At 43.9% G+C, this 14,409-nt stretch overlaps 1 protein-coding gene across 3 annotated transcripts in view; it reads right to left on the reverse strand.

The window, feature by feature from the left end:
* Positions 1–8,273: 8,273 nt before the first annotated feature.
* HERC2 (HECT and RLD domain containing E3 ubiquitin protein ligase 2) overlaps positions 8,274–14,409 on the reverse strand; it is a 317,314-nt gene continuing 311,178 nt past the window's right edge. For all 3 annotated transcript variants that reach the window (XM_073353148.2, XM_073353158.2, XM_073353169.2), the window contains exons 90-93: positions 12,867–13,057; positions 10,694–10,799; positions 9,929–10,141; positions 8,274–9,265 (exon numbers count right to left, since the gene is read on the reverse strand). In XM_073353148.2, coding sequence (XP_073209249.2) covers positions 8,993–9,265; positions 9,929–10,141; positions 10,694–10,799; positions 12,867–13,057 — 783 coding nt within the window. In that variant the 3' untranslated portion in view covers positions 8,274–8,992. The remainder of the gene's footprint in view (positions 9,266–9,928; positions 10,142–10,693; positions 10,800–12,866; positions 13,058–14,409) is intronic.

The following is a 14,409-nucleotide window of genomic DNA, read 5'->3' on the forward strand; positions in this document are numbered from 1 at the left end:
GATAGAGGTGCTCCCCTTCCTGATAACTTTTAGCCCACTATTTAGGGCACTCACCAGGACACATGAATAATCATCAGGCCAAAAAGAGAGAGAATGACTCTGTAATCTGATGGTTAGGGCACTCATCCTCAGAGGTCAGAGAGCCAGGATCAATTCCCTGCTCCACAGCAGGCAGAGAAGGGAACTGAACCTGGGTCTCCCATATCCTGGGTGACCGCTCTAAACATTAGGCTAAAAGTTAGAAGGAGGCACCATCACCACCTCCCTTCTCCCTCATCTAGCCCTTTAAAACTGACCTAAACATTTTATTTCCAGGTAAACAAACATTTCATTTGACCTGAAATGGACTTTACCAATTCATTCAAAATTTTGGAATTTCTCATTTTTATTTTGACCCAAACCCTTTTCCCCCCAAAAAACTTCCAGCAAACCAAAAACTCAGTTATTCATTCAGCTATATTCAAGATAAAATCCTGTCAATAAAATATTGGTGATTTAATCTTGATCTAAGTTTACCCTTAACTGGTTGTTTTAGGAAATATTGTTGCTATTTTACCATATGTATAGCTGATCTATTTTCCTACTTAAAGAGACATAAGACCAAATCCTGCAATTCACTGTTTGCTGGAGAACAGTTGTACCTGCATGGAGCCATATTGATTTCTGTGGTGTACAGAGATCTCCCCAGGCACAAAACATTTCAGGGTCTTAATGTTTGTGTGAAGTGTTCTAAATTCCACAGGCATAAGATGCTACGCAAGACAGGTCTAACCCACAAATTTACATTGGTATAACTATGTCACACAGTGGTGTGAAAAATCCACACAAATCCTGAGTGATGTAGTTATAACAACCTATCCCCCAGTGTAGACAGCGCTAGCCTGTGGACAGATAATCCACCTCTGTAAGCGGCAGCATAACTACACCAACGGGAGAAGCTCTCCCACTGGCTTAGTAGCATCTTTGCTTAAGTGCTTTAGTCTGCACTGCTGTACATATAAACAGGACCTGAGTGTTTCATCTTATTCTCCTAATTGCCTTAAGGGACTTGGGACTGGCTGGTGCTTTAAGCCTTGTCTATACTAGAGTTTTCCCTCCATTGCTAACATGGATTTACCTCAACCAGCAGAGACAATGATAGGAGTACCTGCATAAACAAGGTGTTGGTTATCACTAGTATTTTACCACAACGGTGTGTAGACTTGCTCTGAAACAATATATGACAGTGCTTAACACCCTGGTGGCAGCCTAAAGCCCTGCCTACACTAACACACCCACCATTGCTACCACAGGTGAAGCAGCACCAGCACTTACAATTGGCAGAACAGAAACTTTCTTACCTGGTCATTTCTTTTCTGCTAAAAGCATCTCCCACAATTCTGCTATGCATGGGCTGTGCTCTTCCTATCTGCAGCTTCTGGAGGTGGTTCAAAGCTGCAGTGCGGCTTGTGCATACCATGCCCTCTTCTCCCACTTGCCAACAAGTAAGTCATTCCAAAGCTGGGTGAAAAACTCAAGAGAAAAAGTATAACTAACATTAATGTCCAATTCATTAACCACATATGCCAGGTCAACTCCCTGCAGGGTAAATACACCAAATAAAATATTGACTCTTGACAGAAAGCCATCTTGGGTGAGTAAAATTGTGGGAGATGCTGTTAGCGGAAAGGAAATTATCAAGTACGAAATTTTCCATTCTGCAGTCCAGTGTCACCAATGAACAGGAATAATAAGGAACAAGAAAAGGCAAACTGAAAAGAGAGAGACAGACTCCCCACCGCATTGAGAGTTGTCCAGAAGGCAAGGCCATTACAAGACCACCACCTGGAGCATGTTCCTGCCAGAGACAGCTTCTGTGGAGGACAGAAAATCCACTTTGTAGTGTTTGATAAAGGTGTTAATCCATGACGATGTGGGTGCTCCACATATCTCTACAGTGGAGGTACATGCTCATTTGGCCCCAGCCATGGATCTCATGAACTGTGCCCTGATTTCTTCTGGAACAGGAGTCCCTGACACTTTGTAAGGCCTCAACAATGCACAATCTGACCCATCTAGTCTTGAGATTCTGAGCTCTTAGCATTTTGAGTGAAAGGAGACACACAGAACACCTGACCTCTGTATGGATTCTGTGAGGGTGAGAGATTTTTCAGTGCTCTGACATCTAAAGTGTGCCACGGCTTCTAAATCAGGTGCTGTGGCTTTAGGGAGAAGGAAGGATAATCTCTTCCAAGATACGGGAAAGAGAACCCAGGAGAGAAAAGTTTGGTGTTTTCAGTACCACCTTGTCCTCATTGAACATATAGTAGGATTCCTATACAGATAGCTCTGAAACATGACTACCAGATACGATGGCAACCAGAAAACAGGTTTTGATGGATATACACAAGACTGATATAGAGAGGCTCAAAAGGGTGAGTGGTTAGGGCCTTCGACACCTGCAGTATGTCCCATTTAGGAAAGACTGGTCTGGTCAGGCTGACTTCTCTGAGAAATCTGGCTACCTGGGGATTCTGTTCCAAAGAGCCCAAAGATTTTCAAGATAGAACTCTTCTAATGGCTGATACCTGTTGTGCTATGGTGTGGGGCTGAGAATCTTAATCCATCTCTTCTTAGAAAAATTCAAAGGTAGATCTAGTTCCAGAATCTCTTGGATTAGCATTGCTCTCCTGGCACCAAAGGCTAAACTTGGTCCTGATTGAACAGGCTTTTATCCTGGAGACTCTCCTGGACACGAGCAAAGTCCTGACGACTTCAGAAGACAGGCTTTCAATAACCAGGCTTCTCAACTGAAGACGATTTGGGTGGAGAAGAGTGCTTTGGAAAGCTGTTGGGTGGTAGCTGTAATGGTGAATTCAGTTTCAGCTTTATCAGATGGTACAACCATGGCCTCCTTGGCCTATACAGAATTATCACGACCAACTTTGCTTTCGACGGAAGGGGGGAATGCACATAGCAGGCCTTACGGCTCTCTGTCCATGGGAACTGGTGCCCCGTTGCACTTGGATTCTGCTTCCCTAGTGAAGTATTTCAGCCATTTGGTGTTTTTGCAACTTGCAAACAGATCAACTGAGGGAAAACAATGTCTGAGATCAGATGGAAGACAACTTCCTGGTTCAGGCATCATTCTGAGTTGTTGACTGTGCATCTGCTAAGCAAGTCTGCTTCCTGATTCATCTCCATTTCTGTGTGTAACACCTTTAGGAAAGCAAGGATCTTTTCTGTCCATTCTATTATCTCCATCACTTCTGCACATAGAGCTATGCTCCCTGTTCCTCCTTGGTTGTTTATGTATGCAATTGTGATTGTATTGTCTGATTGGCCCAGGACGATTGCCCTGTTGCAGGGATGGGCAAACTATGGCATGTGGGCCGCATCCGGCCCACAGGATTGACCCCTGTGGTGCTGGAGGCCCCGCGCTGCTCTCAGAAGCAGCCGGCACCATGTCCCTGCGGCCCAGGAGAGGGGAGGCAGAGGGCTCCGTGCATTGCCCTGGCCTCCAGGCAACGCGGCCAACGGGAGCTTCGGGGGAGGTACCTGGAGGCACGGCAAGGGCAGCACGTGGAGCCCTATGCCCACTCTCCCTCAGGGGCCACGCAGGGACATGGTGTTGGCCGCTTCCCGGAGCAGTGCGGCGTGGGGCCAGGGCAGACAGGCAGGGAGTCTGCCCTGGCCCTGTTGTGCACTGGTACCACCGTAGAGTCTCTTTAGGTAAGTGGCGCCAGACCGGAACCCGAACCCCTCCTGCACCCCCCCACTCCCCAACTCCCTGCTCTAAGCCTCCTGCCTGCACCTCACATCACTCCTGCACCCCAACCCTTGCCCCGAGTACCCTCACACAGTCCGCACCTCTGTCCTGAGCCCCCTCCTGCCCTCTGCCCCCCTTCCCTGAGCCCCCTCATAAATCCCACACCCCTCCTCTGCCCCAATCCCTTGCCCAGAGCCCGTTCCTGCACACTGCACCCCCTCCCACATCCTACGCCCCAGCCCTGCATACAATTTCCCCAACCAGATGTGGCCCTCAGCCCAAAAAGTTTGCCCAACTTGCCCTATTGGTAGCTCTGCAACCTGCTGCAAGCCAGTTTGACAGCTCCAAGCTCCAGGAGATTTGTGCTGTGTTTCCTCTCCTCAGCGCTCCAGGTACCCTACACCATTCTGAGTCCCAAGTGTACTCCCCAATCTAGCATGCTGGCATCCATTGTGAGAACCAGAGGGTCTGGAAGGCATAGGGAAGGCCCCCTTGTGGATGTTTCCAGGGACTGTCCATCATGCTAGAGAGCAGAGTACAGTACTGGGCTTGGGCTCATCGCATGATTTTTCACGTGTTCTAGGGAGAGGTCCCATACTTTCAGAAGGAAGGCCTAGGCGCCTGCTGTGGGATCCTGTCAGTGGGGTGATCCCTATGCATGACCCCAGCAGCTGAAGGCACCAAGCTAGTGTGCACTTGTGCAGGATGGCAATGAGATCTTGGATCTTCTGGAACCTGTTGAGTAATGGTTAGATCTTTGCCACTGACATACGTATGTCCACTTTCAGGATCAAGTTTCAGAGTAACAGCCGTGTTAGTCTGTATTCGCAAAAAGAAAAGGAGTACTTGTGGCACCTTAGAGACTAACCAATTTATTTGAGCATGAGCCACGAAAGCTCATGCTCAAATAAACTGGTTAGTCTCTAAGGTGCCACAAGTACTCCTTTTCTTTTTTCAGGATCAAGGAACTTTTCTTGGTGCTTATCACAAAACCATGGGCTTCCAGGAGATCTGAAGTTCACACTGTGGTGATCTAGAACCCAGGCTAGGTCAGCACTCTGATTAGAATGTCATCCAGAAAGGGGTATAGGTGAGTAACCCGAGCCCAGCTATGATCACCACAAGCATTTTTGTAAAGACTCTTAGGGCCAATGAGAGACCGAATGGCCTCAAACTTTTTCATGATCTCAAACTTCTCCAGGGAAGGGTAAGGGGAATTTTAGCTCCATTTTACCTGAGTCCTGCTCAGATTCTAAGCCCAAGAGCTCTCCTTTCTTGGTAGAGGCAGCAGCAACTGACTCAAAGGACAAGTGCCTTCTGGATATTTTTGTACTTTCTGGGCTTTTCTGACTTTTTGGCACACTTTGCAGGTGTGGCTGCCTGAGCATGGCCAGAATGTGGTTTCTTGGGACTTGCTCTACACGGAGCCAAATCCCTCTAGAGAACTCTTCCCCTCCCCCGATCTCTCTCTCATCCGAGTCCCACTCTCCTGTGGATGGGATCTGATCCAGACTGGGGAAGCAGGGGGCACTATTTAGGAACCCAGCATCTCTCCCCATTTAAGACCCAATTTAGGCCTTGTGGTGGGGACCAGTATCCCAGTAGGGTTATCTTTGTGGTCCTGTTTTACTCCAGGACTTACCCCCCTGGGAAGGCTGGATAAAGTCCTCTTTGTCCTTAGAGTCTCCGTCTGTTCTGATCTGTCTCTTGGTTGGTTTCTCTGTAGTGGAGTTTTGCCTGCTTGGGTGGGTAGGGGACTCAACATGCTTGTGACTCAGAGCTTTATGCCCTACTAGAGTTCGGGTTGGCTGGCTCACTTGGAGCAGGCTGGGCATGATTTGCCTTCTGCTGAGACTGAGAAGGTGCTCTGTATGCAAAGCAGCTTTCTGGACTTTGCCTGATGCTTGAGCAGTTGCTCTGCCATACCTGTGATGGGGCAGAGGAGCCCAGTGAGGAGGAACTGCAGCAGGGGCTTTAGGTGGTTGTGACCACTGCACTGCTCAGACACTGGACTAGGATGTGGCAAGGAAGCATGAAGCAAAAAGTTCAAACTGCCTGAAAAATGCCCAAAGCAATGAAGTCAAAAGAAAAAGAATGGGAGCTAAGCGAACCACCGTCTGCTGCTGCAGAGGCAGATGATCGGTCAACAAGTGGGAGAACAGGACGTCGCCAAGGCAATGCAGCTTTGGCTCATCTATGGAAGCTGCATAGAGGAGGAGAAAAGCCCATGTGCAGCAGAACTGTAGGAGATACAGCAACTTCTCACTTAACATTGTAGTTATGTTCCTGAAAAATGCGACGAAGTGAAACGAAGTTAAGCGAATCCAATTTCCCCATAAGAATTAATGTAAATAGGAGGGGTTAGGTTCCAGGGAATTTTTTTTTTTTTGCCAGACAAAAGGCATTATATACATTTTAAACAAGCAATTTAATACTACAGTCATCATTGCTGAGTATGAAGCTTGGTTGAGGTGGTGGAGTCAGAGAGTGGAAGAGCATGGATTGTCCGGCTGCTCCTCCTGCTGAACTTTCTGAACTGGAAAAAACACATCTAGAGATTGTTTTGCTTTCCCTTTTTTTTTTTTCTTGGTAAATTTCTTTATAGTAAGTCATTTAGATGACCAACTCCCCTAATCACTTTTCAGAGTAACAGCCGTGTTAGTCTGTATTTGCAAAAAGAAAATGAGTACTTGTGGCACCTTAGAGACTAACCGATTTATTTGAGCATGAGCTTTCGTGAGCTACAGCTCACTTCATCGGATGCATCACAATGTAGCTCACGAAAGCTTATGCTCAAATAAATTGGTTAGCCTCTAAGGTGCCACAAGTATTCCTTTTCTTTTTCCTAATCACTTTGGAGCTGCATTCCCTGTCAGGATCGTCATCACTCAACCCTCAGCCCACCCACTCCACCCCTTCCCCAAGCTCCCACCCTTGACCTGCCTCCTCTCCCTCCCCCCTCCTCCCCCTTTACTTTGCACACTGCATCCTCACTCCTCCCCCTCCCTTCTGAACGCGGCAAGCCAGCTAATTGCCGCAGGCAGGAGGCAGGGAGGAAAGGGGGAGGCATGCCGAGTCCTCACTCCTCCCCCCTCCCTCCTGCCTGGGGCAATCAGCTGGCTTGCAGCATTTAGGAGGCAGGAGGGAAGGGGGAGGAGTGAGGACTCAGCACGCAGGCTCCCCCTTCTTCCCCCCACTGCCTCCTGCCCGGGGCAATCAGCTGGTTTGCGGTGTTCAGAAGGGAGGGGAAGCCTGTGCTCCAAGTCCTTGCTCCTCCCCCCTCCCTCCTAAACACCACAAGCCAGCTGATTGCCACGGGCAGGAGGCGGGGAGGAGGGGGAAGGTGCTGATCTGTGGGGTCTGCCGGCAGGCGCCGGGCGGGGGGGGGCGTAGGGAGGCTGCCAGCTGTGGAGAAAGCAGGCAGCCAAACAATGTAATAGTGGAACATTGCACAACTTTAAATGAGCATGTTCCCTAATTGATCAGCAATGTAACAATGAAACGTTAACCAGGACAACTTTAAGTGAGGAGTTACTGTACTGGCGTGACAGAATTATGTTACCAATCTGCCTGAGGCGTCAGGTGATCAGGCTGAGGCCGCAGTATCACTAGGGGAGGAGATGAAGGAGCACACCAAGTGACTAAGTTTTGAAGTTTTATTAATAAAACAACAGCAGCGAGTGCTGGGAACGCTCCCACATCACTCAGAGGAAGAAAGAAAGTGTTAGGGCCACTTTCATACTAACCCACTTTCATACTCACACATGCATGACCCGAGGCTGGCCAAGCCTGGGTGTAATGTACGAAGAAGAGGGGGAAGGGTAGACGAGAGTTCTGTCCTGTGCACAGGCCGTCTAATGTCCGCTGTTGATCTCCGATTTGCTTCAGCTCTCAGGAGGGTTTTAAGTCCTGGGGTCTTTTGGGGGCGTCTCGTTCATGGACATCTGCCCCCCATGCTCTTTGTACCAGTCCAAACCAGCCTTCCGTGGCTTCCTCAGCGTTCCCTAAACACACCGGCTTCAGAGATGTAAAAGCTATTGTTTTCCCCCTCGCTGGCCTTCACTGTCTCACTAGTTTTCGCAGCCCCTGCAGTTCTGTTCAGCTGAATCCTCTCTCATTCCTGGTTGGAATCCAGGCCCCCGTCTTTCTTGGCAGGCAGCGGAGAGTTGGTTGTGTGCTGTGGCCTTCAGCATCTTATCTTCGGACCTAGCTGGAGTGTTGAGTTAACCCATTCCCTTCTCCTTTCCTCCCTCTACGGCCTCTCGTAACCTGCAAAGGAATCTTTCACTCCACACTCACACCTTTCACCCTTCCCCAAATGCCTTGTGATGCCTGCCACAGCGTTAGCAACATACAATGCTGGTCTATCTCCCCAGGGGACCCCCTGAGGGAGTGGGCCAATGGGTTGTGACACTGGGCTGCAGAAAAAGAACTTAGCATAGATACAGCCTTAAAGATTTAAACCATTTTACAGTTCTCTTCTACGTACCCTCTATACATTACCATAAAAAGTCATACTAAAGTCTTTGTGACAGAAGTTTTATTTAGAGGGAAATTATAATTTTTGCATATACATGGCACAAATTAATTATATACAATACACTTTCCATGATAAGAATTATGATGCTGTTCACAGAAAGGTATCGATTTGAGATACATAATGCATAAGCTAAAATATACAAACAAGGGGATGTGGTGAACCTAATGACCTTTTTTGTTTAATTCCCTATAGATGTATTTCAAGGAATACTGATAATTTAATGTTCAAAAAGTTCTTTAATAAACAAACTTCTAGTAAAGTTAATTGAAATATTTATAATACTATCAGCTGTTGCACAGTATTTCCAATATACAATCAAGAAGTTACACATAACACAACATTTATTATGAAAAAAATCTATTGCACCCACAATTTAAAGGTTTCACTGCTTTTTCTGGATGCTGCACTACCATATGTATATAAACATTTACAACACTTTAGTAAACACAAAGCTTCTAAATGTAGTGCAGTCTTATGGGGGACACTCTCAACTCTTAAAATAAATGTTAAATGCCCACATACCGTGCCATTTATTCTAAGCAGATGTCTTAAGTTATACTCCATTATTCCTATTGTGAGTAACAAACGTTCAGAAGATTAGTATTCCTCTGGTTATACATATTCTGTACTCCTTTGCTCAAATGCTACTAGTGGCGTTTCATGCCTCAGTGCTTGTGACATATTTGTCTCTTATGCTATTTGCTTCAGTGTCCTGTTAAATAATCCTGTGTGGAGTCTGAAGCAAAAGAATCTGCATCTTCATTGTCGGAATCATCACTACTGTCATCAGCAGCTGGCTCTCCTGTCAGTGCTATCCGGGCATAATCATCAGTGTCTATGGACTTGCAGAAATGAATGGCATATTTCAGTTTTTCCTCCAGTACCTGCTTACAAGAATACCTGGGCAGTTTCAGCAGAAAGAAGCATGTATAGGACTCAGGAAGGAAATGGTCTGGAGGATTGTATTTATCCAAAACCTGTCAGACAACATGCACAAGCCATTAGTTTTATTGTTCAACAACACGGACATAACATACTAAAATAAGACTAGGATTAAAAAAAAGTAATTAAAAAAAAAAAATCACACATTTACCCTGATGTTAAGAAGACTTTTAAAAATAATAACTAAGTCAAACACATCTTCATACAAAATCAAAAACATGGTTCTCTATAGTATGAGGCTCTTAGAAATGAATAGTATATACTAAAGAACAAGCTAGATTCACTATGTAACTGGTAAAATATAAAAAAATCCTCCAGTGCTAAAAACATAGCTTCAGTGTATGAAGTTGAAACATTTAATAAGATAATGTGTCTCTTAAGTGAACACTAGCAAAATCAACGGTGACGACTACTGAGGGAAACTCACCAACAGAAGCAAAATAGGCAGGAGGTGGTGGTTTGGAGGAGGAGATCTCAAAAATAAATAAATAAATAAATAGCCCATCACAGGAAATAGCCAGAGTTGGACCAAGGACAATATTTAAATGAAAGTCTGTTGCTTAGTTATGCATTTTGCATCCTCTATTGCTCTATAAACACTAAAGTGAACTTGATATTAAACTTGTTTAGTGAAGTTAACACATTTTCCTGTCTGCCACCACTCCTTCATTACCAACCTGCAGGTTTCTTGACCTTACCTGAATAACAAAGTCCCGGCCTCTGAAGTCTGCAATAGTTCTAGGTAGCCTTGTCCTGCCCCATACAAAACGTAAGAAGAGAGATCGTTCTGTATTGGAGAAGGATTCCATCACCTCCCAGAACCACTGTATCAAGGAGGCGGTAGGTTCAATTCCCTTATATGTTGCTACAGACTTCAGAAGGTGAAGTGGGATATCTGGGCTTCCACATACCTGAAATTAAAACATGAAGACAAGAAAAAGAACTGATCAGAAATCGGTCAAAAGCAATTTGTTCCCTTCTTTCCGTCAAAAAGTTTAATTAGCTTTTTCAATGACAAAATGAACATTCCAAACATCTACTAGTTATGGTCCATTAACTCCTTCAAACAGTGAAGCTTAGCATCAGGGACAATGACTAAACTTAACACTTTACATCTTTGAAGTGCTGTACAAAATTGAATTAGCCCTCAACAACTCTTTCAATGATCTCCTTCCAAGTCAAATGTCAGATTTCAGCAGTTCCTGGTTCTTAGCTCCACACTTAATCTATTACATCACACTGCCCAACTGCATAAAAAGTAATTCTTGTGAAAGTATGATCGGACAACTATATAAATATTTGCTACTCCTCTCCTTCACCTACAAACTACATGCAATCTACTATAATTAGACTGCATGTTTTTACTAGAGCTAAAACATGAGAGTTGGATCAGTAAGACTCAAGTAAATGGCCTAATTTTACATCATCAATCCAGCAGAAGTAGCGAATGTGAAAACCTATACCATTGTTTCCAGTTCATATCCCGTAAAGAGGGAAAGAAGAGGAACAGGAACAACCCGGGCCATCCCTTCCCGAACTGCTGCAACTTGTTCATCAAATTCATGAAGCCTGTAGAAAGACATTTCAGCGGAAATAAGTTTCAGTGAACACTTATCGTGATCATTTGAGCCTTGTGCATTAAAATTAAGCATTGCATTGTGAATTAAAATTACAGTCCAAAAATCATTTCTTAATTATGCCAATTTGTTGCCTCATTTATACTAATCAATAAGCATTTGGGACAACAACACTTTCATATCCTGGGATACCCAGTTAGGCTCCTAAATGCAAATACAGCTATTTAATTAAAAGTGGCCTCAGTTTAAGAAGTGCAGAGCACCTCCAGCTCCACTGACTTCAAGATTCTGGCTGCTCAGTGCTGCTGAAGATTAGAGCACTTATTTATGTGTCTACATATGGATTCAGGAGCCTAACTCAGGGTTAAAAATTGGGCCTTAGTTTTTAAAATAAGGTTGGGATTTTCTTAATGTTTTCTAGGCAGGAAAGAATTTCACCATTTTTGGAATCCCTTTTAGCTGCACATGAAGTATGAAAGTATGTGGGAATGCCAGTTATAAAATGACTAAGCTGTCTTCACATTAAAAAAGCTTAAACTTTCTCCGTTCTCGTTAAAGATTTTTCTTCTATGCTCTTGTCCAATTTAGGAGGTTCAAAATTTGGTGAACTTGGATGTAATTACTGTCAGATTAACAACTAAAATGAAAGTTGCGCAAGTTATCCTATATTAAAGGATTACACTATATTAAAAACTAGTTGCTAATACTCCATCTTTAATTATGATTTCATGTGCAAGATCCCATGCAATCTCCAGCAAAATGGACCTAATTTTTGCAAAACTTTGGCTAAAAGCCCCGTGTACGTATATAATGAAATGACCATTTCTGCCCCAAAGAGTTGACAATCTAATTATATGGAGGAACAGACGAGCACAAAGATGAGGGTGGAGCAGAAGATAACAGTCAAGGCTGTTTTTACTCAAAGTGGGGAGAGTGATGCAGTATTCCTATTCCTGGCAAACTCTGGCAGTCAGAAAAGCCCTTTGTGAGCCATGGGTAAGCAAGGTAAAAATCAGACCATCCCCCAAATACGGGGTCACAAAGCCACCTTTCCAACCCACACTCTTATCTTGAACTAAACCACATCTCAGCCGAATTGGAGTATATCTGCCTGACATGTGATGGTTAGATGGCATTAGGCAAGGATTGAAAAGGGAGGATAAAATTTTTACTAAAGCTAATGTTAAAATGATATAATACATACGTTAAGAAAAGAGCGTCTGTACATTCGGGTATAGTGCTTGAATTATCCAAAAGTACAAAGATTTGTTTAAAAGTAATACAATACCTATAGTACATAATCAGCAATAACCCAAAGAAGATTAATATATTTAATGATATAGTTTAGATATTAGCATCCAAATATTCGGATACATCACTCATGAAAAATTATACAGAGAATTGGTTGTAGAAAGCAAATATAGGAATGAGTGTAGGTTGTCCCTCAGTGATTGAGAATTTAGATAGGTTGTCTCTTAGAAGATACGTTTTAAAATTATATTTTAAAACAACTGAAGTCTCAAGTCAATTGCCAGAGGCAAAACTTGCTGTTTCAGTTTTGCATCTAAAACTGAATAGAAAGCCAAGGGAAAGATTGGAGTCCAGATGTAGCAGGCTCTTATGGTTCTGCTCCACATTAAAAGGAGACTAATGACAGTCTCCATTAACTGGAAATTCTGAGAGGACTTTAAGGATAAGCCCAAGTAGAACACATTACAGCAAGCAAGGCTGGAGATGACAGACATGGACAACTACTGTGAAGCCCACGTCAGAGGAGGCTGGATCAACCTCTGGGCAAGCCAAGATGACAAGAGACAGTTTTGTCCACCACTGTGAGCTTGAATTAATCCCCCCTTATTTTCTCAAGAATATGCCTGACCTAATGATTCCATTTTTTCCTTCTCAAAGGATATTGATTTACACTATAATGACAGGGAAAAGATTGGCTAATACTATACACGAAGCCAGAGCACTACATTGCATAGCATTGCATAAAAGCAACGCTTCTATAGTTCCCACAATTTCTTTAAATCTAAACTAGTGAAGTTATTCAACAAACCTGTAGTTTATTGCCAGTCTCACATATTCAGCTCTATTATCCAGTGTAATATGGGTATATTTGGAACTCAATTGAATGTCTTGACCACTTGCGTTTGGAACTGTGAAGGGAAGGCTCATGGCTTCAAACTCTTCAGAAGTAGCTTCGTTGTCTCGAATGTACATAAGCCCAGGAATAAAATCTTTATCAACCTTTCAAAGGAAAATAAATCCATGAGCTAAAACTGAAGTTACTCATTCTTCACCTCTGTGTACTTTTCATATGGCACAGGAATATTTTTCACAATAGGACAAAGGGGACTAGTCACACAAACTACCCAGAATTAATAATTGACATGAAGACAGTCATCCAACTGGCTTTTTAAGTAACAGAGTAGCACGGTATTCTGCATGAAACTCCATCGGTTTCTGTGGTCCAGGTGACCCCACCCCCTCCCGCAACAGAAAGGGAAAGGAAAAAGTATCTGCCAAGAAACCAGATCACCACTGAGACTGGATTTACAGGTGCCTCACATGGACTATTCTCTTGTTCTCAAAAGAACATTGCAACATCTCACAGGAGTCCTGTTTGGCAAGAGCATGGATCAATACATTAAGTGAATTCTCAGAGCAGTAAACATCAAACAACCTGACACAGATAAGAAAAAGGAGAATACATTCCAGAAGCAACAACAACAAACAATATGCACAAAGCAGGACCACTATTGTCACAGTTCGGGCTCGCTGCAGCATTGACCCCTCCTATCTCTGAGTGCAACTCTTCCAGATGTCATGCCTGCACTTCACTTCCCTGGGGCAGAATTGGGAATCCTATAGTTCTCCCACTCTCAGACTGGGTCGTGAAGTAAAGTACCCCTGTGTAAACCATGATTCCTCAGCAGGCCTGACTGCTGTTTGAGACCTGCAATACTTTCCTGTGACCAGTATGAAAACAGTGATCCAAAACAGCCCTTTCAGAACAAATCTCAACCTCAGAAATAAAATCATAACAAAAACTAAGGGATAGTAACAGAAATTGTCTACATGTCTAACCTCAAATTTAGGCAGGCATGTCTTATGTCAGGTACCTCAACCTCAGAGTGAGAAGGACAGTCTGCAACTCCTGCAGTTCCACTGTGTGTATGCCCACTACACCTTCAAGCTCAGGGGCTCAGGTTTTTTAATCTGCTCTAAAGTTCTTTGTTTCAGTTTTCCATCTTGAAAGTTCCCCTAGGGTTACATGCTAGAACCTTTCCCCAATAGAGCCAGCCAGCCAGTTAACCACCTGCATTGTCCTTCTAAGGACTGGTAACTAAAGGTCTACCATTCCTGTTGCAATTAACTCCTTGTAACCATACAGCAAACATAAAAACAATCAGGCAAACAGAGAACATCTAATATTCATACAATACTACAGGCATCTTCAAAGCATATCAGTGAAAGAAAAAAAAATCTTTTTTAACAGTAAAAAACTGACTCAAGAGACAGGTAAGAACCTGGGAAAACATATGAATGAGGTGTTGTGAAGTTAAGCACTGCTGTGAGCTGAGATAATATGGCCCTTA

The sequence above is a fragment of the Lepidochelys kempii genome, chromosome 1 (genome assembly GCF_965140285.1).
Source record: "Lepidochelys kempii isolate rLepKem1 chromosome 1, rLepKem1.hap1, whole genome shotgun sequence".
NCBI classification, from domain to species: Eukaryota; Metazoa; Chordata; order Testudines; family Cheloniidae; genus Lepidochelys; species Lepidochelys kempii.